The sequence below is a fragment of the Tachyglossus aculeatus genome, chromosome 21, assembly GCF_015852505.1.
Source record: "Tachyglossus aculeatus isolate mTacAcu1 chromosome 21, mTacAcu1.pri, whole genome shotgun sequence".
Classification (NCBI taxonomy): Eukaryota; Metazoa; Chordata; class Mammalia; order Monotremata; family Tachyglossidae; genus Tachyglossus; species Tachyglossus aculeatus.
The window spans coordinates 8,286,168-8,313,202 of NC_052086.1; the positions used below are offsets into that span (position 1 = coordinate 8,286,168).

Genomic DNA, 27,035 nt, shown 5'->3' on the forward strand with positions numbered 1-27,035 from the left:
GTATTTCTTTAACAAACGAAAAGGCATACTTCTGCAGAAGGCTCATCTGTCCTCTCCCCTCCTGCAGAGCCACCCACTATTCTTTTGCCTCAGACAGTTTTCGCCACTTGAAAAAGGGACCATTTCTTTCCTTGAAAGATGTTCCATATCTTTTTTTCACACCGGAGTGCTCAGCACAAGTGCTCCGCACCCAGTAAGGTGCTCAAACAGGGCTACGATGGGTGCTCCCAGGCAAGACTTTCCAGGCATTATGCTGTCACCCTCTCCGTGGCACGTGCTGTGGCCCAAAACCTGGGCGTTGAATAGCTTTCTTTATTTCCAGAGTGAGGTTCCCATTTTACCAAGCAGTCGGATTTATTGAATGCTTAATGCGTGCACTCGAGAAGCAGCATGGCTCAGTGGAAAGAGCACGGGCTTTGCAGTCAGAGGTCATGGGTTCAAATCCCGGCTCCGCCAATTGTCAGCTGTGTGACTTCGGGCAAGTCACTTAACTTTTTCTTCCCCTCTAGACTGCGAGCTTGTTGTGGGGATGTCTCTACCAGCTCTGTTGTATCATATGCTCCCAAGTGCTTAGTACAGTGCTGTGCACACAGTAAGTGCTCAATAAATTTGATTGATTAATCGGTAACTGTACCTCACTCTTGACTCCCCCCACCTCCAGCCCCTCCCTGTTCCTCTGATTTGCATCTCCCTCTCTACTGCTCCCGCATCCCCAACAAAATCAATCGGTTGGTGGTATTTATTGAGCACTTACTGTGAGCTGAGTACCTGCACTCAGGAGAGGAAAATGCAGTAGAATTGGTAGACATGTACTCTGTTTCAGTCAACAATAATAATACTGAAATAGAGAAACTTGCAGACAGGCCTATGGAGCTCACCTCAAAAAACAGCCCAAAGGTATCACAGAAACTCCTTCCTGGTGATGGGGTTTCTGAATTATAAATCTACCCCTGGATGGTCTTGGGACCCATTGTGAATAAATAAAGCATGGATTTTCAGCTTTTTGAGGAACTGGTGACAGCCTGAGAAGGAATGTTTTCAAGTTGTACAAAAAACCCCAAACCACACAACCAAACAAGCACTTGAACTCCATAAAACTAGCTATTTGTTGGACTGTGATGTGCAGGGGGAGATCTCTTGTGCCTTTGGCAAAGTAATAAATGTAGCATTTGGTAAGCTCTCACTATGTGCCACACACTGTACTAAGCTTAGATACAGCACAGTCAGATCAGACATAATCCCTGTCCCATATAGGACTCACAGACAAGCCATTCTAATGACTAAGTAGCTCATTATTCCTTTCCTAAGGAAATTCTCAGCCACATTCAGCATCCTTAGCTCAGTGAGATTCGTATTCCCGAAGAGAAAGGAATCCTGCATCAGGACAATGGTGAAAATTGCCTGCTTTTGTTTAGAATTAATGATGATAATTTCTCTGTCCTTCTTGGCAGTGTTTGCATCGTTCCTCACCTTTGATTTTTAAGCCCCCGAAATTTTTTTTATTTGACAGTTTTTATTTTATTTTGACATTTAATAGCCCTTAAACAGTGTTTATTAGAGCCCACATGGCTGTCTTTTCCCGGGGCGTGGCGGGGAGGTGAGCCAAGTCGAAAGGCTTACAGCCAAAGGCAAATGTCCCTTTGCAGTGGAAGTACGCCCTAGTACATCACGTCAGTATAAGTTCAACATACACAGGGTTCCCCGAGAGAAAGCCAAGTGGGATTTTTGGGGTGGGGGAGACCCTAATTTTTGTGCTTTGGATGCTGTTCTTCCCAGTTAAGATGGCTTTTTAGTAGTTTTGATAAATTGTTGAAAATTAAGGGGGCTTTTCAGCCATCTCCTAAATAATAATGATAATAATAATTGTACATTATATCGTTATTATATATGAATATACATATATCATACAAATGTTTATAAATACATGTACATAATATATGATTATATAATATATGATAATGTGTAATGATGTAATATGAATAATGTTATAAATGGATGTTATATTAATGTGGTATGTTATATATGGCATATATGAGTATACAGATATGTGTAATATAAATGTTATGGGTATAAATATAATATAATGTATATATACATAATATATATGTAAATAATGATTATTATTATTGCATTTGTTAAGCGCTCACTGTGTGCCAGGCAACGTACTAAGCACTGGGGTGGATACAAGCAAATCAGGTTGGACACAGTCCCTGTCTCATGTGGGACTCACTGTCTCAATCCCCATTTTACAGATAAGGGAACTGAGGCCCAGAGAAGTGAAATAATGTGCGCAAGATCACACAGCAGACAAACGGCAGAGCTGGGATTAGAACTCATGTCCTGAACGAATTGGGGTAGAAAGACAAACTGAGCATGGGAATTTAAAATCTGCAGCAATTTGGGGATGGGTAAAAAATTTTGTCTAATCTATTTACAATGACTAGAAATGGCTTGTGGGTTTGGGGTATTGGAGATTAAGTGTCAGCCTTGTTAGAAGTGGGATGGTAGGAGGGCTTTGAAAATGGGGACAGCTAGGAATTGAAGGAGGGAGTGCTTAGTACAGTGCCCTACTTGTAGGAAGTGCTCAGTAACTATGATTGATTGGAGGTCTGGACGGGGCAGGAGACAGCGAGAACAAGGGGCCCTTAGGTCAGATGGGAGGAGCCGAGGGAGAGAGTTGGGGAGTAGAAGAGACAGCTCTGCTCTGTCCAGCTTGCGAACTCTTCCATATATTCATTCAATCGTATTTATTGAGAGCTTACTGTGTGCAGAGCACAGTACTAAGTGCTTATTCTTTTGGGGTTCGGGGGGGGGGGGGCACACAGTGCTGTTGCATCTTTAGATTGGAAGCTCTTTGCGGGCAGGGAATGTGTCACTTGGTGGTGTATTGTATAGGGCACAAGAAACCATTTCCCTGCCCCGGGCAAATTCTAGAGCGGGGAATCCGCTCCCTCCCCCCATCCCCGTAAAAAATGGTGAGGTGAAGAATACCCTATGTTTAGGCATCAAATTTACATTCACATCTGGTGATTTTAGAATTGCTCCAGAGATGGCCCTGAGGGAGACAGATAGCACTCAAGGCACACTCCCTCAGCCCACCTTTGCCGCTGGAGGCATGGAGGCATAATCAATCAATCGTATTTATTGAGCGCATACTGTGTGCAGAGCACATAGTGCAGAAGGCTTTCTTCTCTCCATTCTGGCCTGCAAGTTGGGGGCAGTTACAAGCCATGGGGCTTCTTTTTTGGAAGAGCAGTGTGGTGGAGTGAAAAGAGCCCAGGCCTGGGAGTCAGAGGACCTGGGTTCTAATTCCACCTCTGCCACTTGTCTGCTGTGGGTACTTGGACAACTCACTTCACGTTTCTGGGCCTCAGTGACCTCACCTGGACAATGGGGAATAAGACCGTGAGCCCCATTTGGGACTGGACTGTGTCCAACCTGATAAGCTCGTATCAATCAATCAATCAATGCTTAGTAAAGTGCCTGACACATAATGAGTGCTTAACACGTACCATAGGCAAAAAAGAGCAGAGAAGAGCCTAGCCAAAGAGCTGGGTCTGGTTTTCCTTCAGGAGGAGCTCGTGTCTACCCCAGCGCTTAGTACAGTATCAGGCACACAGTAAGTGCTTAACAAATACCATAAGAAAAAACAGCATGAGAGCCTGGCCACAGAGCTGGGCCCGGTCTTCCTTCAGGAAGCATCCAAGTACAAAGCCTTTCCTGGCTTCGGATGTAAAGCATTTTGGACTTTAAAAATGGCCCGCGGCAGGAAGCCTGGACGCCTGAGATCCGCCACTTTTCCCCCAATCTGAAGTAGCAAGTTTGAGACGAGCTGGGTGCCGCTCCACTGTGAAACCAAATTCTCTCCCAATTGAAGTGGTGTTTCGTTAGCGAGAGTCACACTGAAACAGTTCCCGTGCCGTGTTGAAGGGAAAATGAATGAAGCCTAGGAAATGGCCCTATTGTTAGCAGGTTGCTTTCAGCTCTAAAGCTGCCGGGTATGTTTCCACCCTTTTTCCTTTTTTTCTTCTTTCTCCACACCACAGTCAAACTCGCAAATGGGTAACGGATGGGGACTCAGAAGGGATTTGCTGCTCTTCGAATAGTTTCCTTGAGAGCCTGTGCCATTTCCCTTGGGGCGCACGAGCCAAGTGAATTTTGGAGGCCCCCATCCGAAGGGTGACAGACCAGAGCCCGAAATGACCCCATCTCTTGGGTTTGGTTTCCTGTACGGCGGAGCTCTCCGTTGGTGGGAAGGCCACCCCCCCGGTCCCAGCCCAGCCCCTGATGTGACCCGACTCTCCTTCCCCGGCAGACACAATGAGGCGAGTGGTTCGTCAGAGCAAGTTCCGGCATGTGTTTGGGCAGGCGGTGAAAAACGACCAGTGCTACGACGACATCCGGGTCTCCCGCGTCACCTGGGACAGCTCCTTTTGCGCCGTGAACCCCAGATTCGTGGCCATAATCATTGAAGCCAGCGGCGGGGGAGCCTTCTTGGTCCTGCCTTTGCACAAGGTAAGCTGTGCTGCCCCCCTAATTCGGCTCTGACCCCCTCCTCCATTCCCGGATCGGTCTAGACCATTCCACAGGGTGGTTTGGGCGATCGTTGAGAACCCCAGACTCTGAGGCAGTTTAGGTTCAGCTCCACATGCATAGGCAATCCACGTCAGCCTTCCCCCAAGAAACATTCATTCTTTCAATCATTTAGTCCTATTTATTGAGCACTTACTGTTTTTAGACTGTGAGCCCACTGTTGGGTAGGGACTGTCTCTATATGTTGCCAATTTGTACTTCCCAAGCGCTTAGTACAGTGCTCTGCACACAGTAAGCGCTCAATAAATACGATTGATTGATTGATTGATTGCAGAGCACTGTACTAAACAGTGGCCTCATGGATAGAGCATGGGTCTGGGAGTCAGAGGGACCTGGGTTCTAATCCCGGCTCCGCCGTTTGTCTGCTGCTTGGGCAAGTCACGTCACTTCTCTGGGCCTCAGTTCCTTCATCTGGAAAGCACGGATTAAGACTGTGAGGCCCGTGTGGGACAGGGATTGTGCCCCACCTGATGATCTTGTATCTACCCCAGCGCTTAGTACAGTGCTTGTAATGGCATATAGTAAGCACTTAAAAAATACCAAAAAGAGGGAAAAAAGAAAAGAAAAGTACACATTTCACTGAACTATTCTGGGTGTGCCATCTTTGGTTGAAAAAAGATTTTGTTATCGAGCTCCCAGGGGGCCAGGATCCGGTCATCTCACTGGAGCACTCACCCAAGCAGTTGGTACCGCGCTCTGCGCATTTGGGTGCTCAGTAAATGCCTTTGTTGCTTGATGGACGTGACGGTCTTTTCTGTATTTTAACTTTATTAGTAAAATCCTCTCTTTTTCCGAAGACTTTCCATGTGTCATTCAGCCTTTAAAGTGATTGCATTTTAACGCAGTACAGTACAGTGAGTACTCTCCCTCTAGACTGTAAGCTCGTTGAGGGCAGGGAACATTGTCTGCCAACTCTGTTGTATCGTCTTCTCCCGAGCGCCTACTACAGCTCTCTGCCCAGACTAAGTGCTCAATAAATAAAGGCAATTGACTGAAGTGGTTTGGGCTCAAGGACGTAAAGGTACAGTTGCATCCTGGACACGCAAGAGATGTGGTCCAGCTACTGGCCCAGATCCTGGAATCTGGCTCATCCTCAGCCGGCTTTATCCCGAGCGGGGTCTCAGATCCCTTATCACAGATCCTTATCCAAAGAGTGGACTGGCACCTGGTGTCAGAGAGCAGCAAAGCCTGGCAAAGCCAGACTTCCAGAGCTGGCACAGTTCCATAAGTGACCAACCCCTTCTTTTTTTTGGTAGTATTTGTTAAGCACTTACTGTGTGCCAGGCACTAGGTAGATACAAGTTAATTAGGTTGGACACAGTTCATGTCCTATATGGGGCTCACAGTCTTAATTCCCATTTCACAGAGCAGGTAACCAAGGCACAAATACGATTGAATGAATGAAGTCCCAGCAGCCTACCTGAGGCAGTGGGCGCCAAGCTGGTTCCTCCGGTCCCGGCTAAGGTGCAGGCCGGATTCAGGCTCACATTTCAGAGGTTTGGCTCGAGTCGGGCTCGTGCCAAATTGTGCCAGGCAGGGTGCTGAGAGGCTTGGCTACTATGGGGGGCTTTATCCTCCACACCCACGGAGGCTTGAAATGAATCGAGGGGATGCCGGCCGACCCCCCTGGCTGGCAGTGGGTCCGGAGCCTTGGGGAGTGCCTCAGGAAAATTAATCCTGAAAATTCAGGCTCCCAAGTTTGAATTCTGTGTTGCCCTTTTCATCGACAGGTGGAAGAAATGGATCAGAATTATTTCTATTAATGTCCATCTCCCCCTTTAGACTGTAAGCTCATTGTGGGCAGGGGGTGTGTCCCTTATATTGTTCTTTTGTACTCTCCCAAGTGCGAATTACAGTGCTCTGCACTCTCCCAAATGCGAATTACGCTCAGTAAGCAGGATTGACTGACTGACTGGAAATGGATCTTTTGGTATTCGAAGTCAAGTATTATTCTAAGGCTTTTTGTTGTTGTTGTTCTTTTTGGCGCCTCAGGTATTCTCTCTGCGGGTATTAAACGGGTTCACTCACCATCTCAGCCCAGAGCGCTCTACTAGATTTTTATCTGAGGAAATCCCAGATTGGTAAATAATGAGAAGATTGGGCTGAGGAAGAGAAAACTGGAAATAATCACTCAAATACTTTCCTAGTTCTTAGAAGGGGAAGTGACTGTGCTGTGTGCTCAGTACAGTTACCAGGAATTTGGGCAGTCGGTTTCTTCTGATTAACGTGTTTACATTTAGAAAGCTTTGTACTCAGCTGAAGAATGGAAAAGGGGGCTTTTCTGAGCTTGGAAAACATGAGCGGAATGTTACCCTGCATTTATTGATTTATTTATTTTTAATGGCATCTTCTAAAAATAAGAAGCGACTTATAGTTCTCTTTGTACCCTTCTCCTCAATAGCACATTGCGCCTTTCCTTGAAAAAAAAAAAATGAGGATTCCGAAGTTTGGCGTACAGTTAGCCACTTGCTAATTGAAGCGGGGATTCTTTTGAATTCCAGGGTTTTAAGATTAGTCGCAGGCACTTCCTGGAGGTGAGGAAAGGCCAGCTTGTTGGTTACTTCTAACATCTTCTCCCAGATGCCCCCGGGATGCGTTTTGGCACAGAATGCAGGGGCAGTCTGCTTACGCATGTCTATCCAACATATCAACTGCTGTTTGCTAATTCTGTTGAATTGGACTCTCCCAAGCTCTTGGTACAGTACTCTGCACATCATAAGCGCTCAATAAATGCCATCGATTGATTGCTGCTGCAGAAGGTTCATCCTGTTTGCGTGTGGTACCTCGTTTGGAGGGCCCTAATCTTCCACACTTCTGTGCTATATTTCAGCTGCTTCGACATAAAGTAGAGAAGCAGCGTGGCCTAGCGGAAAGAGCCCAGGCCTTGGAGTCAGAGAAACTGGATTCTAAGCTTGGCTCTGCCATCTGCCTGTTGTGTGTCCTCGGGCAAGGCACTTCACTTCTCTGGGCCTCAGTTTCCTCCTTTGTAAAATGGGAATGAAATACCTGTTTCCCCCCTTCTTAGATTGAGAGTCCCGTGTAGGGCAGGGACTCTGATGGACCTGATGATTTTAGATCTGTCCCAACAGTTAGTACAGTGCTTGACATTTAGTAAGCATTTAAATTCCTCCTCCTCTTCTCCTCCTCTCATACTCTTCTTCTCCTCCTCCTCTTCTCCTCCTCTCCTACTCTTCTTCCCCTCTTCCTCCTCTTCTTCTTCTCCTCCTCCTCTTCTCTTTCTCCTCCCCTCCTTCTCCTTTTTCTCCTCTTCTTCTCCTCTCCTCATTTTCTTCCCCTCCTTCTCCTCCTCTTCTTCTCCTTCTCTTCCTCCTATCCTCCTCTCCTCATTTTCTTCCCCTCCTCCTCTTCTTCTTCCTGGCCCAAGAAGATCTCTGCAACCTATTTTTCCAGAGCAAGATACTGTTTCCTAAACTACTAGTGGTGGGCCACTCATATTGAAACAGCAGGGCATAGCCAAAAGAGTTGGGGGCGAGGAGACCAGTGGGCTCAAGTTGTAGCCCCAGGTGGACACTGGCTTTCTGTGAGCCCCGGGGCCCAGGTTCAATTTCCCTCATGTGTCAAATGGGGAGCTAGGTGCTCTCCCCTCATGACCATGGTAAGCGCTTAACAAATGCTCCTATTAATATTATTATAGTTACTAGCAATGCAGTTGGCAAGTTCACTGCAACCTAGTCTTTCTCCCCTACCCCCAACTTCCCCATCAAGCAATGCTGGATCTACTCCTAGGGAGTGGGGGGCCCCGCCAATTGTCAGCTGTGTGACTTTGGGCAAGTCACTTAACTTCTCTGTGCCTCAGTTACCTCATCTGTAAAATGGGGATTAAGATTGTGAGCCCCCCGAGGGGCAACCTGATCACCTTGTAACCTCCCCAGTGCTTAGAACAGTGCTTTGCACATAGTAAGCACTTAATAAATGCCATCATTATTATTATTATTACTGTATGCGGAGCACTGCACTAAGCGCTCGGGAGAGTACAACAGAACAATAAGCAGACACATTCCCTGCCCACAGTGAGCTTCCAGTCTCGAGGGGGAAATCCTCGCTCAAAGCCTGACTCCCCTCTCACCCTAGCCCTCCGAATGAAATGTCAGAAGCCTCGGGTGGACCGTGATGATGGGGTGGTTAACTGTGCACCAGGCTGGTAGAGAATGATGGGGGTCCTTGTCTGCCCAAACCCTCACGCCCCACCCAACTCCCTTCCCTAGAGAGTTTCATACTCTGGATGGTGGGAGGGGAGAGCCCCCTCCGTGCTTAGATCCACGATTCTGTAACGCTAGAGTTGGGAGAGAAGCGGAAAGAGGAAAGCGCTAGCTAAGACAGTTGGGTGCTGAGTTTGCCTCTCGGTCCCGGAAGGCTTGTTGGGGAGGTGGGATATTTGGAATGAGGAGGGAAGGTGGAGTGAATGCTCCCAGCTGAGAGGATTCTCCGCTACGTGGTCTGCCCGGGCAGGTTCCAGACAACCCTCCATGTCGGCTTCAGGGCTCGACGGGGCTGCCAGCCCTCGGCACAGTCGTCCATTTGTAAAGAGGGCGACTCCGAGGCATTTTCAAATTTCTCCGCATCTCTAGCTGTTCGCTCTGAATGTACAACTGTCGGTTCTCCCAGACGGCATTCCAATTTGCAGTTTTGGCTACGAGGCAGGCTTTTTGACTCGGTGAAACTGCAGAAGGCTCCCTCCTCTCTCATTAACAAAACAGGTTTCCAACCCCTGTGGAGCCCTGACAGGCTTGGCCCCAACACGCTTCTTTGCCTCTTCCCGTATGGCCGGCAGCCCACGCCGATGATGCCATCCTGACTCATCCTTGAGTCCCTTGTGAGAGCATAGACGGGTCCCTGATAGTGCATCCAGAGGTCCCAGCAAGTGGCCTCATGACCGTTCTCCCAAAATCAAGCAGGCTTTTATTTGGAAAAGCTCGTGGAAGTTGGATGCAGACTCTGGGTGAGACCTGACTGTTGGAAAAACTTCCTGTTTGCTAGACAAACCCCGTATATAATCTCCTCCATTAATCGCGTGGCGGAAGGATCCTTTCGGTAATGCGCTTGTGCCCGGTCACCGTGGGGAGCATCTTGAGTCGGGACTGGACTCTAGACTGTAAACTCGTTGTGGACAGGGGATGTGTCTGATATACTGTTTTATATTGGACTCTCCCAAGCGTTTAGTACAAGTGCTCTGCACACAGTAAGCGCTCAACAAATATGATTGCCAAACTCTTTGAGCTTCCCTTAGTTAATGTCACCTCTGGTGAAAGAGATCTGTCCCATGATCCTTTTGGCCTGACCAGCCTTGGTGACTGAAAATGGAAACTCAGCTGTATCAAGAAGTGGGTGGGAGGGCGTGGTGCTTTATAGATATTAGCCAGGTGTATCGGAATGATCAAAAACCATTCCCTGTCCACTGTTCTTTCTGGGTTGCTTTGTTTGGTTTTTTGTTTTTTTTCTATTTTTTAAATTTCCATCTTGGTCAGTATGGCCTAATGAAAAGAGTGCAGAACCTAGAGTTGGGAGATGTGGGTTCTAATCCTGAGTCAGCCACTTGCCATTCTTTGTCTGTTTCCCTTAATGTCTGTTTCTCTCAGTTTCTCAATGCCTCAGTTTTCCCATCTGTAAATTGGGTATTTAATGCCTGTTCTCCTTTCCACTTAGACTATGACACCCCCACCCACCCACCTCCACATGGAACAGAGACTGGATCTGATTCAATAGTATTTTTTCTACCCTTGCACAGTGTTTGGCACGTTTCAAGTCTTTAACAAATGCTACAGTTGTTATTATTAAGCATCAATAATGGGGGTAGTTTAAATAATGATCACTGGCTTGAGGAAGTTCAAAGAGTTTCCTCTCTCTCTCTCTCTCTCTCTTTCTCTCTCTCTCTCATAGGATTGTAGGAATTCTTGGAGTATGTGTTGTGCTTCTGTTTTACCTTCCCAAGTGCTTGATACAGTGCACTGCACTCAATAAATAGTATTACACCTACTACATAGTAATAAAGGGCAACCAAATGATGTCACCCAATTGCAGGAGCAAATGGTAGGTTAATATTCCAACACCAATGCTATAAAACCACCATCAATCAATGGTATTTATTGAGCACTTACTATGTGCAGAGCACTGTACTCTAAGGGGATTGGAGAGCATTCATTCATTCATTCAATCATATTTATTGAGTGCTTACTGTGTACAGAGCACTGTACTAAGCCCTTGGGAAGTACAAGTTGGCAACATATAGAGACGATCCCTACCCAACAGCGGGCTCACAGTCTAAAAGCAGACTCACAGTCTAGCAATACAACAGAATGAGTGGGCTTGTTCTCTGTCTATAATAAGCTTGCAGTCTAAAGGGGGAGACAGGCATTAATGTAAATCATTTATATCTAATTTAAAGATATGTACGTGCCACGCTTGATTCCCATTGTATCCAATCATTCATAATATCCCAGTGAAGCACTTTCAAACATAATGTTGCTATATCATCTTAAGCAGCATGGCGTAGTGGGAAGCACCGTGGCATAGTGAATACAGCACGGGCCTGGGAGCCAGGAGGTCACGGGTTCTAATCCTGGCTCCGCCACTTGTCTGCTGTGTGACCTTGGGCAAGTCACTTCACATCCCTGGGCCTCAGTTACCTCATTTATAAAATGGGGACCGAGACTGTGAGCCCCACATGGGACAGGGACTGTGTCTGTCCCGATTAGCTTGTATCCACCCCAGCACTTAGTATAGTGCCTGGCACATGGTAAGCACTTAACAAATACCATTAAAAAGGGAGGGATTTTAGTTGTATTCATGTTGCGTGATTTAGGGTGATCCTGCAATAATGGTAGATCGAAAGGAATTTAAACTCTAATTTCCCACAGTGAGCTTTTTTGGAGCCTCTCTAGAAATGTTTCCCCCTCTCACTGTATCCCGATCTCGTCTATCTCGCTGCTGCCCATGTCCTGTTGTCCTGTCGTCCTGTTGCTGGCCTGGAAGTCCCCCCCTTCACATCCGACAGACTCCCTCCTCACATCCCGGACTCCCTTTTCACATCCGACAGACACTTTCAAAGCCTTTTTGAGGGCCCATCTCCTCCCAGAGGCCTCCCCCCACTAAGCCCTCATTTCCTCTTTCCCCACTTCCTTCTGAGTCGCCCTTGCACTTGGACTTGCTCTAATTGTTCACCCCTCCTTCGGCTCCACAGCACTTATGTCCATATCCATAATTTATTTATTCATTTATAGTAATGTCTCTCCCCCTCTAGACCATAAACTCATTGTGGGCAGGGAATGTGTCAAACCTACTACTCTTTTCATTTAGTCAGTCGTATTGAGTGCTTACTCTGTGCAAAGCACTGTACTAAGTGCCTGCGAGAGTACAGTACTACAGCAGACACATTCCCTGCCCACAATGAGCTTACATTGTTGCCTCCTAAGCACTTAGTACAGTGCTCTGCACACAGTAGGGACTACATAAATCCAGTTGATTGATTCTAAAAATCAGGCAGAGACTGTAAGGGTTGAAGAGCGGCAATGTCCTCTCCTTGGGGTTCCTTAAACTACGAACCACCGGAAGGATCGATACCCTGCTAACTGTAGACTCCTTAGGTCCACCTCCCCCTCTGCCAGCATGCTCTCCATCTCAATCTGCTCTCAGAATTCATTTCAGAATCGGAGGGAGGCAGCAGCTATTTCTAGTGGGACAAAAGCTAACATCCCATTGGGAACTGGATTAGCAATGCTGATAGCTCCCTTTGTCCTCCCTCAGGCCTGGTCAGATGGCCGCCCCAGTTCATTCTGGAGGTGAATTTGGGCCCCAGGTCCCCAGGGGCAGCCCGGCGCCCCATCAGTCCTCCGTGTACTGGGGTCCTCTCTGTGTGTCATTCCGGGGGGCTTTGAGAGGTAAAATGGAGGACCGGCAAGGGGTCCGGCTGCCCAACAGCTTCCATGTTACGCCACCATCGTGCTAGCACTGCGGAGCGCTCATCAATCTCAATGACATGGGAAGCGTCACAAAACCCGACGGCCTTTGCGTTTTCTCCGTATGAATACGTTCACCATATTTCTTTTTAAAAAAAAATAAACAAAAACCGAAACCCAGGCACGACAAGCACAGAATCCTGGCAGGGAGAAGGCCACAGTGTATCCCTGGGCTATTTTTGATGCTAGTGAGCAGTTGCACTGGCTGATCAGAGTTTTTTCCCCTCCCCTAGAGATGAGCAGCCCTAATGATTATAGGGTTTTTGTATTTTTTTTTTCTTTTCTCCTTGGGCCCTACCCCTCTCTGCTCCTGCTGCAGTTCACTGATATGTCTTACAACAGCAGTCCGCCCTGCAGGGCTCTGGCTCTGACAGTGGTTTTTTTTACCATATATGGTCATCCCAGCATTTGGGCTGTCAGACATCCAGAATAATTTCCTCCCAGTGCTTTGATTGGCCACTCTTGGCTGGGCCCAGAGGATGGTGGGATCTGGGAGTGGACTGGAAAGGAAAAAGCCACCCAATCAAGTGCAAAAAAAAAACAAAAAACATGCTTTTAACTCTTCCTCTCCTGGGTTTTGCCATCTGAGGGTTGGAGGAGGGGCGGAAGGTCTTCCTGTTACACACAGGCGTGTCATCCTCGATCTGAAGCCAGGAGAAGGGCAGAAATTTCTCTCCTGACCCTGGACGCCCTCTCCGGGAGAAAGGGAGGTTTCCAAATTGAAGCTGCCCGCTTGATTTTCGCCAGTTTCTCTCGTTTATTCTTTTAACAAGGCCGCTTTTGCCTCAGCAAAACCGTTAAGCAATACGTGACATACAGTGCCTGGCGCACAGTAAGCGCTTAACAAATGCCATAATTATTATTATTATTCTACCCCAACTAGAAGGCCACATCCATGTCCATCGAAGCTCGGGGCAGGTTCCCTGAGGGTGGGTGTCCCCGCTCTCCATGTGGAAAGGCGACTGGAGTCTCTTTGCCGGCTCAGCTTGGCGGGGAGGTTAATTGACAGCAACTACTGCATAGGGCCGAGAGCGCCGTGCTCATTATTCTTCAGAACAGCTGCCTGGGTTCGAACAGGCTGGTGCTTTCTTCTCCGTGCCTCATGCCCCGTCATGCCCACTGCCAATTTTTGTCTTTGCAATCCTCCCTTCCCCCCGTCGAAAAGGGCGGAGTTTTGCCATGAGGTTTCTGGCCATTGACACGGGGAAGGGTTTGGAGACACTCAGCCCGTGTTCCGTGGCCCGACAGGCACAAATCCCCAGTGGCCGGCTGGCTAGGGGCTCCTTCTGTAGCCAATTGTTTCCCCTCTCCGGCCTGATATCGAAGGCTTTGTCTTCATTTCCTGTTTTTGCTCACACATCTCTCCATCTGTGACCAAAAATTTACTTCCAGTGTGACTGGAGAACTAGAGATTTTTTTAATGCAATTTTGCCTGAGTGCCTACTTAATTTTTGATTATCTGTCCTTGCCTGGTCCTGGTACTAAGTAGGCAGTGTGTTGTGCAAGAAGCATAGTTTTCATGGGGAGGAAAAGCCAAGAAATTGTGAAATAGAACCCCAGGCCACTCGGCGGTGCTGCAAAGCTCAGGCCAGGTATTCAGGCTTTTGGACTTCTGTGTGACCTCTTGGTAGAAGCATCATGGCCTAGCAGAAAGAACCTGGGCTTGGGAGTCAGAGGACCTTTCATTCATTCATTCATTCATTCATTCATTCATTCAATCAATCATTTATTGAGCGCTTACTGTGTGCAGAGCACTGTACTAAGCGCTTGGGAAATACAAGTCAGCAACCTATACAGACGGTCCCTACCCAACAACGGGCTCACAGTCTGGAAGGGGGAGACAGACAACAAAACAAAACCTGTAGACCTGTGTTCTAATCCCTGCTCTTCCTCTTTCATTCATTCATTAATTCAGTCGTATTTATTGAGCGCTTACTATGTGCAGAGCACTGTACTAAGCGCTTGGGAAGTACAAGTTGGCAAAATATAGAGACGGTCCCTACCCAACAGCAGGCTCACAGTCTAGAAAGGGGAGACAGACAGCAAAAAACAAAACATATTAACAAAATAAAATAAATAGAATAAATATGTACAAGTAAAATAAATAAAGCACTTGTGTGCTGTCTGGCCTTGGCCAAGTCACTTCACTTCTCTGTGCATCAGTTACCTAATCAGTAAAATGGAGATTAATAATAATAATAATGATGGTATTTGTTAAGCGCTTACTATGTGCAAAGCACTGTTTTAAGCGCTGAGGGGGATACGAGGTGATCAGGTTGTCCCACGTGGGGCTCACAGTCTTAATCCCCATTTTACAGATGAGGGAACTGAGGCACGGAGAAGTTGTGACTTGCCCAAAGTCACACAGCTATCGATTGGCGGAGCCAGGATGTGAACCCATGACCTCTGATTCCAAAGCCCATGCCCTTTCCACTGAGCCACACTGCTTCTCTAACTGTGAGCCCCACATGGGACAAAGATTGCATCCAACTTGATTATCTTATATCTACCCCAGCGCTTAGAACAGTGTGTGGCACATAGTAAAGTGCTTAAATTCCATTATCATTATTATTATTAGAACGTGAAGACAGGGCTTTGACTTGCTGTTTTTGTAGCCCCTCTGCTTGAAGGATTTTGAATCACACTGTTTACCCACCATTGTCCTGAACTCCACTAAGGGAGGAACCAGGCCCAAGTGACTTGCCAAGTTCCGTGATTCATTTCCCTCTCCGCCTCCAAAACCCACACCTTGTGACTCACCACCCGTGCCCTGACTCCCAGGCTCCCACAGCACTGCCTTCCCCGAGACCGTACTGCCCCTCACGGTCACTGTAGCCACCCACTTTTTTTAGCCACTGTACTAAGCGCTGGGGTAAACACAAGCTAATCAGGTTGGGCACAGTCCCTGTCCCACGTGGGGCTCACAATCTTAATCCCTGTTTGACGGATGAGGGAAATGAGGCTCGGTGAAGTGACTTACCCAAGGTCACCCAGCAGACAGGTGGTGGAGCCGGGATTAGAACCCAGGTCTTTTGGCTCCCAGGCCCGTACACTTTCCTCTAGGTCACACTGCTTTGTCATATAAACTTCTTGCACGCTTGCCAAACACAATCTTTTGCATTGTTTCAGGGGATTTTTTCCCCCCTTCCTCCCCTCCAGGTGACCCTTGTGTCAGCTCTAGTTTTAGCTCCTTTGAGTGTACTGACCGTGCTATTTTATCTTAAAAAATCTGTCCCAGCTTGCACTGGTGTGTCATTATTTTACCCCCACTGCTGCCCCCCTAAACACATACACAGTCACACACCCCATTCTGACAAATCTACCTCCCTCTCCAGGCATCCTTGCCTTTCTGTTTATTTTTTTTTTAATGGTGTTTAAGCGCATACTATGTGCCGGGCACCGTGCTAAGTGCTGATATAAGATACAAGCTAATCAGGTTGGACACAGACCACGTCCCACATGGGGCTCACAGTTTTAACCCCCATTTTACAGTTGAGAGAACTGAGGCCCAGGGAAGCAAAGCGACTTCCCCAATGTCACACAGCAGGCAAGTGGCGGAGCAGGGAGTAGAGCCAAGGTTCTTCCGACTCCCAGGCCTGAGCTCTATCCCTGCGGCAACCGGCTTGGAGATCCCAGCCGGAAGCTTGGAGACCCCAGCCAGAGGCCCAGAGTGGAGTAGAACGTTTGTCGGTGTTAATAGTAATTAGAAAAAGAAAGTTGGAAAAGAAGGCAAGCCCACTTCAATAGACATCCTTTTGGGTCCTTTGGACTCGGTACCCAGTGAACTCGGGACCCCTGTGCTTGCGCTGAAATTTTCCCTCGTCTCCGCAACACGTCAGCATGCTGTCCGCTTGCCTGGGGTTTTTTTCGTTGCTCCCCAAACCAGCCAAAGTGGCAGGACTTTTTTCGCACAAGGCCCCAATTCAGGGTAAAAGTTTCCCAAAGCCCAATCCCAACTGAATCGGGCCCGCCGTGGTATCGTGAGCTATAGCTCTTCAATCGATCGTACTTACTGAGTGCTTACTGCGTGCAGAGCATCGTACGCTGGGAGGGTACCGTAATACGGAGTTGGACACATTCCCTAATCAAAAGCAAGGTGGGTGAGAAGCAGTGAGACCTAATGGAAAGAGTACGGGCTTGGGAGCCGGAAGACCAGGATTCTAATCCCACTTTTCTACTTATCTGCTGTGTGATTGTGGGCAAGTCATTTTGCTTCCGGACTTGAGTTTCCTCATCTGTAAAACGGGGATTAAATCCTTCTCCCTCCTACTTAGACTGTGAGGGATGGTGTCCAATACGATGAACTTGTCTCTGGCCCAGCACTTAAAACTGTGTTTGACACATACTAAGTGCTTTAACAAGTATCATAATAAAAATAAGATGATTCAGAATCAGGCTTTTGAGTTGTTGGATGGCAGAATGGCCCATGATAAAGCACAGCCTAATGGATAGAGCATGGACCTGAGAGTCAGAAGGACCTGTGTTCAAGTCCTGGTTCTTCCACTTGTCTGCTGGGTGACCTTGGGCAAGTCACTTCACATCTCTGGGCCTCAGTTACCTCATCTGTAAAATGGGGATTAACACTGTGAGCCCCACAGTGACCACTTGAAAAATCCCCTAAAGCACAGTCAAATGGAAAAAGGTGTGTTTCTTCTCTGGACTCTGCTCTTACATGGATCTCTGAGGGGGTTTTGGTAGAGTTCTGGTGTAAACTGTCAGGATTTTTGACAGAGCATCAAATTTTTGACAGGTGTTGCGGAAGTAAAGACTTAACCGCGGCTAGGCCGTTGGATACAGAGAATGAGAGCACGGAGCTCCCTTGCATGGCGAAGAGAGATGTTCACAACATTTCAGCATTCATAGTCATGAGAGTTGGCATGGCAAGGTGATAATTCCTGGGTATGCATCTGCAAAAGCCATTTAATTTGTCATCAGCTCTATAAATAACATACTCCAACCTACCTACCCCCTCAAGAAAATGCCATTACAATGTATTTGTGTTTACATATGCCGTTCCATTTAAAAAGTAGAAGATAAGTTCACTGGCCTGGAGGCAGCTTGAACTGGGGTGGCCAGTTGCCGGTTTTCAGCTGTCCTGTCTGATTCCGGGACCGAACCAGATGCTCCTGCATCTGGGTTTTTTTTGTTTGTTTTCTTTTCTTTTTGACCCCAGATTTTTTGCTTGTCTTGTTGTTTGTCTTGTCTTGCAAAGCAGCCCAAGGATTCATTTTTCTAGCTCCCTCCCTTCTGATCCCAATCAGAGGGCGATGGAACAGCTCTGCCATGGTGCCCGTTCTTGCTGCTGAATAAGCTGCGGGGAGGATTCTGCTTTGCACCATTTTATTGCCACGTTGCCTGTGACTCCACACACACACACACATAAACACACACATGGTCACCCAAAAACCTCTGTTAAGCAACTGGTCAGAACCCCCCGCAAAACCCACATAAACAGCCCTCCCTTTGCTTGTCACTCCGGCCGAGATGGTTTTTCTTACCGAAACTAACTTGCTAAGAAAATCTTTTCTCTGGAGGTAACTGACAATCTGACAAGGATAGACTCTTCTGGAGCAAATAACCATCCCTGTATCCCTAACAAGCTCAGTAATTGAGAGACAAGTCAGTTGTTTAGCCCAACATCCGGGCACTGAGCTGTAGATGGTAGAATTATGTTCTTCTCCCAATTCTCCGTGACGAATGTGCTTCACAGGTAATGGTGAGCGACTGCCATTTAGCCTTCATTTTAGCCCTCTCCTCACTTTATTAAAGAACAGTGCTCTGTTATATTGTACTCTCCCAAGTGCTTAGTACAGTGGTCTCCACACAGTAAGAACTTAGTAAATACCACTGATTCATTATTCCCCGTTTAGGACAAAAGGAAGTTTTTAGGAAGGCAGGGTCCTGTGTCTGAGGTGTGCTCGAGCTGTCAGTCAATGGTATTTATTGAGCGCTTGCTGTGTGCAGAGCAGTGTACTAAATGCTTGTGAGAGTGCAGTATAACAATAAACAGACACATTCTCTACCCATAATAAGCGTACAGTCTAGGGTGTTGCAGGGTGGACAGTCTAGAGCTAAACCTGGGGGTTCAGGGGTTCGTGTTATTGCCCATTTTGTGGGGGATAAAGATATGGGTTGGGAGGGAAACTAAGCTCTGTGTTTGAAATAATCACTCTGTACTCCCAACCCAGATTTTTGTGCTGCTTTCTTTCCCCTTTCACTTCTGTTCCTTTACTGGAGTCCCTTTCAGTTGGGTAGCCTCATGCCACGGTCCTCATCTCATATGTTGGAAAACACACTGCCCAGTCAGAAGATGCAGGTGCTCTCTGAATTTTTTTTTTCATTCTTTAATCCATGAACTGTATGTTTCCGATGGCCAGAAGTCTTTTCTTGGCTAAAGAAGCCAAGTGTTGGGTGTGGGGGGAGAAAAAAGTTAACCCCCACATGGCCTGTGAGTTCTCCAACCCCAGTGGGTCCCTTTACCCTCGGTCCTCCCTTTGGGCTTACTTAGACGGAACCCCATGTGGGACAGGGACTGTGTTCAAACTTATTAGGTTGGATCTACCCCAGCACGTAGTCAACGCCTAACAGGTACCATCAGGACACAAGGTGTGGAAAGCAGCATGGCCTAGTGGATAGAGCACGGGACTTGAAATCAAAATAACCTGGGTTCTAATCCTGCCTCCGCCACTCGTGTGCTGTGTGACCTTCGGCAACTCACTTAACTTCTCTGGGCCTCATTTACCTCATCTGTAAAAGAAGGATTAAGACTGAGAGCCCCATGTGGCACAGGGATTGTGTCAAACCCAATTTGCATACCCACCCCAGCACTTAGTACAGTGCATGGCACACAGCGCTTAACAAATGCCACAGTTATTATTATTATTATTATTATTATTACTACTATTATTTTGAAGAAGAAGTAACTGTCTCCTCTGAACATAAGAGAATTTGGATGGGCGGAGATTGTGTTGCCAACACATCGGACCGCCCTAATTAACATTCTAGATTAGACATTCTAGACTGTGAGCTCGTTGTGGGCAGGGAATGTGTCTTTTTGTTGTACTCTCCCAAGTGTTTACTACAGTGCTTTGCACACACTAAGCTCTCAATAAATGTGATTGAATGAATGAATCCTGCCCAGAGCAAGTCAACGGATGGGATGAGCTTTAGGGACCGCCCCACCTTCTCAGCCCCGAATCCAATCGTGGTAAATGAAGGTTGGGGGAGGGCACCCATTAACTAAACTGTTACTGTCATATCTCCCTCCGCCATCGCAGTGAAATGCTTGAGCCCATAAATGCTTCGGCATTTTGGACACTAGACCACCCCGGGGGCATGTCTGTCGTCTGGCCAGCCAACGTGGACTTTTCCTATCCTTTTTTGGCTTCCTCCGGGCCAGGCCCTTTGTTCTTCCCTTCCTGAGGCCCAAGGATGAATCTGGGGTGGTCACAGTGGTTAGGGAGTTGGGGGGGGTGGGGCATACAGGGCTAGAGGAGGTCCAGTGTCCAGTGGTTTTGGAGGGCCAGGCAGGCAAATTAAAAATGACAAGGAAACGCCAAAGGAAATATTGACCGTGTCGCTCTATTTCTCTCCCCAGACTGGTCGGATCGACAAATCCTACCCAACGGTATGCGGCCACACAGGTCCGGTGCTCGACATAGACTGGTGTCCGCACAACGACCAAGTCATTGCCAGTGGCTCCGAGGACTGTGCGGTCATGGTAAGCCCCCGCCCTGAAGCCTCCTCTCCCCATCCAGCGTCAGCCTCCGGGGCCACCACCACAATCTAGGTTTTCATCAAAACATTTGGAAAAGCAGTATGGTGTAGTGGATAGAGCCCAGACCTGGGAATCAGAAGAGCATGGGTTCTCATCCTGGCTCAAACACTGGTCTGCTGTGTGGCCTTGGGCAAGTCACTTCACTTCTCTGGGCCTCAGTTCCCTGATCTGTAAAATGGGGATTGAGACTGAGCCCCACGTGGGACAGGGACTGCATACAACCCCATTTGCTTGTATCCACCCCAGTGCTTAGTACAGTGCTGGGCACTTAGTAAGTGCTTAACAAATACCACAATTATTATTATTATTGCTATTTATTAATAAAAATAATCATAAAAGGAGTTCATCAACATGATGTTTTATGCACCTGATATCGGCCCATGAGAGGGACTCGGTCGGGTTTAAAAGCTTAATGCAAACACGCCCACTAAAAGAGGGGAGAGCCCCAGAAACCAATTAGTCAATCAATCGATGGTACTTATTGAGCACTTATTATGTGCAGAGCATTGTACTAGGTGCTTGGGAGAGCCTAGGACAGCAGAATTAGCAGGCACGTGATCAGGGAGGAATCACCCCCCCCATTCCATTGGAGCATTCTCTGCCAGGGTGAAATCGGGGAGGGGGGCTTCCGACGGTCCCATTGAGGCTGTGGGACATTCAGTTTTTTGAAAACTTTAGGTTAGTAAGGGACACTATTTAAAAGCAGGGCCCAAAATTATAGCCTCCAGAAAGATAAATTCTTTGTGTCTTTTGCCTCAGTCTTTCATTTAATTCAGTCGTATTTACTGAGCACTTATCGTGTGTGGAGCATGGTACTAAGCACTTGGGAGAGCACGCTACAACGATAAACAGACACATTCCCTGCCCACAATGAGCTTACAGTCTAGAGTGGGGAGATGGACATTAATGTAATAAATTGCAGAGGTGGACATAAGTGCTGTGGGGCTGGAAGGGGGGAATGAGAAAAGAGAGAAAGTCAGGTCAACGCAGAAGGGAGTGGGAGAAGAATACAGGAGGGCTTAGTCAGGGAAGGCCCCTTGGAGGAGGTGTGCCTTCAATAAGGCACCAAAGAGGGGGAGAGTCATTGTCTGTCAGATATGAGGAGAGAGGGCGTTCCATGCCAGAGGCAGATCGTGGCCGAGAGGTTAACGGTGAGATAGACGAGATGGAGGTTTAATGAGAAAGTTAGCATTAGAAGAATGAAGTGTGCTGGCTGGGTTGTACTAGGAGAGTAGCGAGGTGAGGGTGGATAATCTACTCATTTTCAGTGCAGAATCTAAATGGCCTTTTCAGTTAATAGTATTTATTGAGCACTTATGTGGGGCAGAGCTCTGTATTTAGCACTTGGGAGAATAGAGTCAGTCAATCAATCAATCAATCAATCGTATTTATTGAGCACTTACTGTGTGCAGAGCACTGTACTAAGCGATTGGGAAGTACAAGTTGGCAACACATAGAGACGGTCCCTACCCAACAGTGGGCTCACAGTCTAGAAGGGGGTACAGAGAACAAAACAAAACATATTAACAAAATAAAATAAATAGAATAGATATGTACAAGTAAAATAAATGAATAAATAGAGTAATAAATACGTACAAACATATATACATATATACAGGTGCTGTGGGGAAGGGAAGGAGGTAAGGCGGGAGGGATGGAGAAGGGGAGGAAGGGGAGAGGAAGGAGGGGGCTCAGTCTGGGAAGGCCTCCTGGAGGAGGTGAGCTCTCAGTAGGGCCTTGAAGGGAGGAAGAGAGCTAGCTTGGCGGATATGGGGAGAGGGGGCATTCCGGGCCAGGGGGTGCATGGCGGATGTGTAGCGGGCCAAAAGTGAGTAAAGTTGAGGAGCTGGATGTTCCCCAATACTGCAGGTGCGAGATCCAACTTTTCTTCATCAAACCGAGTAACTAAGCAGAAGCCATCGTGAGGCAAAAATGAAAGGGTTCTGCTGAAGCGGTAGCAAGCCGAGACTAGATGGCTCCATCTTCACGTCTCCTAAAGATGATTTCTTCCTTTGTCATCGGCAGGCATTGACTGAAAACGTTTATCTGTGGGGTGTCAGGAAACCAATCCAATAATCTGTTTTTAACGCCCAATTCCTCCTCTAAACTCCTTGTGGGCAGGGGTCCCATCTACCAACTCTGTCGGAGTTTACCCTCCCGAACGCTTTGTGCGGGGCTCTCCACAAAGCAAGAGAGCACTCAGTACATACCAGAGATCAATCGATAACCATCGATAGATAAGCAGTATGGCATAGGGAAAGAGCACGGGCCTGGGAGGCACAAGGTTTGCTGCCATTTGTCTGCTGCATAGGGTTAGGGCACGGGCCTGGGAGTCACAAGGCTTGCTGCCATTTGTCTGCTGCATGGGGTTAGGGCACGGACCAGGGAGTCAGAAGGTTTGCTGCCATTTGTCTGCTGCATAGGGTTAGGGCACGGGCCTGGGAGACACAAGGTTTGCTGCCATTTGTCTGCAGCATAGGGTTAGGGCACGGGCCTGGGAGTCACAAGGTTTGCTGCCATTTGTCTGCTGCATTGGGATGGGGCACGGGCCTGGGAGTCACAAAGTTTGCCGCCATTTGAGAGAAGCAGCGTGGCTCAGTGGAAAAAGCATGGGCTTTGGAGTCAGAGGTCATGGGTTCAAATTCCGGCTCCACCACTTGTCAACTGTGTGACTTTGGGCAAGTCACTTAACTTCTCTGGGCCTCAGTTCCCTCATCTGTAAAATGGGGATGAAGACTGTGAGCCCCACATGGGACAACCTGATCACCTTGTAAATTCCCCAGCACTTAGAACAGTGCTCTGCACATAGTAAGCGCTTAATAAATGCCATCATTATTATTATTATTATTATTTGTCTGCTGCATTGGGTTAGGGCACGGGCCTGGGAGTCACAAGGTTTGCTGCCATTTGTCTGCTGCATAGGGTTAGGGCACGGGCCTGGGAGTCACAAGGTTTGCTGCCATTTGAGAGAAGCAGCGTGGCTCAGTGGGAAGAGCAGGGGCTTTGGAGTCAGAGGGCATGGGTTCAAATCCAGCCTCTGCCACTTGTCAGCTGTGTGACTTTGGGCAAGTCACTTTACTTCTCTGGGCCTCAGTTACCCCCTCTGTAAAATGGGGATGAAGACTGTGAGCCCCCGTGGGACAACCTGATCACCTTGTAAATTCCCCAGCGCTTAGAACAGTGCTCTGCACATAGTAAGCGCTTAATAAATGCCATTATTATTATTTGTCTGCTGCATAGGGTTAGGGCACGGGCCTGGGAGTCACAAGGCTTGCTGCCATTTGTCTGGTGCATAGGGTTAGGGCACGGACCAGGGAGTCAGAAGGTTTGCTGCCATTTGTCTGCTGCACAGGGTCAGGGCACGGGCCTGGGAGGCACAAGGTTTGCTGCCATTTGAGAGAAGCAGCGTGGCTCAGTGGAAAAAGCACGGGCTTTGGAGTCACAGGTCATGGGTTCAAATGCCGGCTCCACCGCTTGTCAACTGTGTGACTTTGGGCAAGTCACTTAACTTCTCTGGCCCTCAGTTCCCTCGTCTTTAAAATGGGGATGAAGACTGTGAGCCCCACGTGGGACAACCTGATCACCTTGTAAATTCCCCAGCGCATAGAACAGTGCTCTGCACATAGTAAGTGCTTAATAAATGCCATTATTATTATTATTATTATTATTGTTATTATTGTTATTATTATTATTTGTCTGCTGAATAGGGTCAGGGCACGGGCCTGGGAGTCACAAGGTTTGCTGCCATTTGTCTGCTGCATAGGGTTAGGGCACGGGCCTGGGAGTCAAAACGTTTGCTGCCATTTGAGAGAAGCAGCATGGCTCAGTGGAAAAAGCACGGGCTTTGGAGTCAGAGGTCATGGGTTCAAATCCCAGCTCCACCACTTGTCAACTGTGTGACTTTGGGCAAGTCACTTAACTTCTCTGGCCCTCAGTTCCCTCATCTGTAAAATGGGGATGAAGACTGTGAGCCCCATGTGGGACAACCTGATCACCTTGTAAATTCCCCAGCGCTTAGAACAGTGCTCTGCACATAGTAAGCGCTTAATAAATTCCATTATTATTATTATTATTATTTGTCTGCTGCATAGGGTTAGGGCACGGGCCTGGGAGTCACAAGGTTTGCTGCCATTTGTCTGCTGCATAGGGTTAGGGCACGGGCCTGGGAGTCACAAGGTTTGCTGCCATTTGAGAGAAGCAGCGTGGCTCAGTGGGAAGAGCAGGGGCTTTGGAGTCAGAGGGCATGGGTTCAAATCCAACCTCTGCCACTTGTCAGCTGTGTGACTTTGGGCAAGTCACTTTACTTCTCTGGGCCTCATTTACCCCATCTGTAAAATGGGGATGAAGACTGTGAGCCCCCCGTGGGACAACCTGATCACCTTGTATCCCCCCAGTGCTTAGAACAGTGCTTTGCACATAGTAAGCGCTTAATAAATGCCATTATTATTATTATTATTTGGAGTCAGAGGTCATGGGTTCAAATCCCAGCTCCACCACTTGTCAACTGTGTGACTTTGGGCAAGTCACTTAACTTCTCTGGGCCTCAGTTCCCTCATCAGTAAAATGGGGATGAAGACTGTGAGCCCCCCGTGGGACAACCTGATCACCTTGTAAATTCCCCAGCGCTTAGAACAGTGCTCTGCACATAGTAAGCGCTTAATAATTGCCATTATTATTATTATTATTATTATTTGTCTGCTGCATAGGGTTAGGGCACGGGCCTGGGAGTCACAAGGCTTGCTACCATTTGTCTGGTGCATAGGGTTAGGGCATGGACCAGGGAGTCAGAAGGTTTGCTGCCATTTGTCTGCTGCATAGGGTTAGGGCACGGGCCTGGGAGGCACAAGGTTTGCTGCCATTTGAGAGAAGCAGCGTGGCTCAGTGGAAAAAGCACGGGCTTTGGAGTCACAGGTCATGGGTTCGAATCCCGGCTCCACCACTTGTCAACTGTGTGACTTTGGGCAAGTCACTTAACTTCTCTGGCCCACAGTTCCCTCATCTTTAAAATGGGGATGAAGACCGTGAGCCCCACGTGGGACAACCTGATCACCTTTTAAATTCCCCAGCGCTTAGAACAGTGCTCTGCACACAGTAAGCGCTTAATAAATGCCATTATTATTATTATTATTATTATTATTATTATCGTTTGTCTGCTGCAAAGGGTTAGGGCATGGGCCTGGGAGTCACAAGGCTTGCTGCCATTCATCTGCTGCATAGGGTTAGGGCACGGGCCTGGGAGTCAGAAGGTTTGCTGCCATTTGTCTGCTGCATAGGGTCAGGGCACAGGCCTGGAAGTCAAAAAGTTTGCTGCCATTTGAGAGAAGCAGCATGGCTCAGTGGAAAAAGCACGGGCTTTGGAGTCAGAGGTCATGGGTTCAAATCCCAGCTCCACCACTTGTCAACTGTGTGACTTTGGGCAAGTCACTTAACTTCTCTGGCCCTCAGTTCCCTCATCTGTAAAATGGGGATAAAGACTGTGAGCCCCAGGTGGGACAACCTGATCACCTTGTAAATTCCCCAGCGCTTAGAACAGTGCTCTGCAAATAGTAAGCGCTTAATAAATGCCATTATTATTATTATTATTATTTGTCTGCTGCATAGGGTTAGGGCACGGGCCTGGGAGTCACAAGGTTTGCTGCCATTTGTCTGCTGCATAGGGTTAGGGCACGGGCCTGGGAGTCACAAGGTTTGCTGCCCTTTGTCTGCTGCATAGGGTCAGGGCACGGGCCTGGGAGTCACAAGGTTTGCTGCCATTTGTCTGCTGCATAGGGTTAGGGCACGGGCCTGGGAGGCACAAGGTTTGCTGCCATTTGAGAGAAGCAGCGTGGCTCAGTGGAAGAAGCACGGGCTTTGGAGTCAGAGGTCATGGGTTCATATCCCGGCTCCACCACTTGTCAACTGTGTGACTTTGGGCAAGTCACTTCACTTCTCTGGCCCTCAGTTCCCTCATCTGTAAAATGGGGATGAAGACTGTGAGCCCCACGTGGGACAACCTGATCACCTTGTAAATTCCCCAGCGCTTAGAACTGTGCTCTGCACATAGTAAGCGCTTAATAAATGCCATTATTGTTATTATTATTATTATTATTATTATTATCATTATTATCATTATTTGTCTGCTGCATAGGGTTAGGGCACGGGCCTGGGAGTCACAAGGCTTGCTGCCATTTGTCTGCTGCATGGGGTCAGGGCACAGGCCTGGGAGTCACAAGTCTTGCTGCCATTTGTCTGCTGCATAGGGTTAGGGCACGGGCCTGGCAGCCAAAAGTTTTGCTGCCATTTGAGAGAAGCAGCGTGGCTCAGTGGAAAAGGCACGGGCTTTGGAGTCAGAGGTCATGGGTTCAAATCCCAGCTCCACCACTTGTCAACTGTGTGACTTTGGGCAAGTCACTTAACTTCTCTGGGCCTCAGTTCCCTCATCTGTAAAATGGGGATGAAGACTGTGAGCCCCACGAGAGACAACCTGATCACCTTGTAAATTCCCCAGCGCTTAGAACAGTGCTCTGCACATAGTAAGCGCTTAATAAATGCCATTATTATTATTATTTGTCTGCTGCATAGGGTTAGGGCACGGGCCTGGGAGTCACAAGGCTTGCTGCCATTTGTCTGCTGCATAGGGTTAAGGCACGGACCAGGGAGTCACAAGGTTTGCTGCCATTTGTCTGCTGCATAGGGTTAGGGCACAGGCCTGG

The 27,035-nt window shown here is 47.9% G+C and overlaps 1 protein-coding gene across 1 annotated transcript in view; it reads left to right on the forward strand.

The window, feature by feature from the left end:
• Positions 1–27,035, forward strand: part of CORO1C (coronin 1C) — a 74,081-nt gene that overhangs the window by 19,078 nt on the left and 27,968 nt on the right. The window contains exons 2-3 of the mRNA XM_038762573.1: positions 4,316–4,515; positions 20,164–20,286. Of these exons, the coding sequence (XP_038618501.1) occupies positions 4,321–4,515; positions 20,164–20,286 (318 nt within the window). The 5' untranslated portion in view covers positions 4,316–4,320. The remainder of the gene's footprint in view (positions 1–4,315; positions 4,516–20,163; positions 20,287–27,035) is intronic.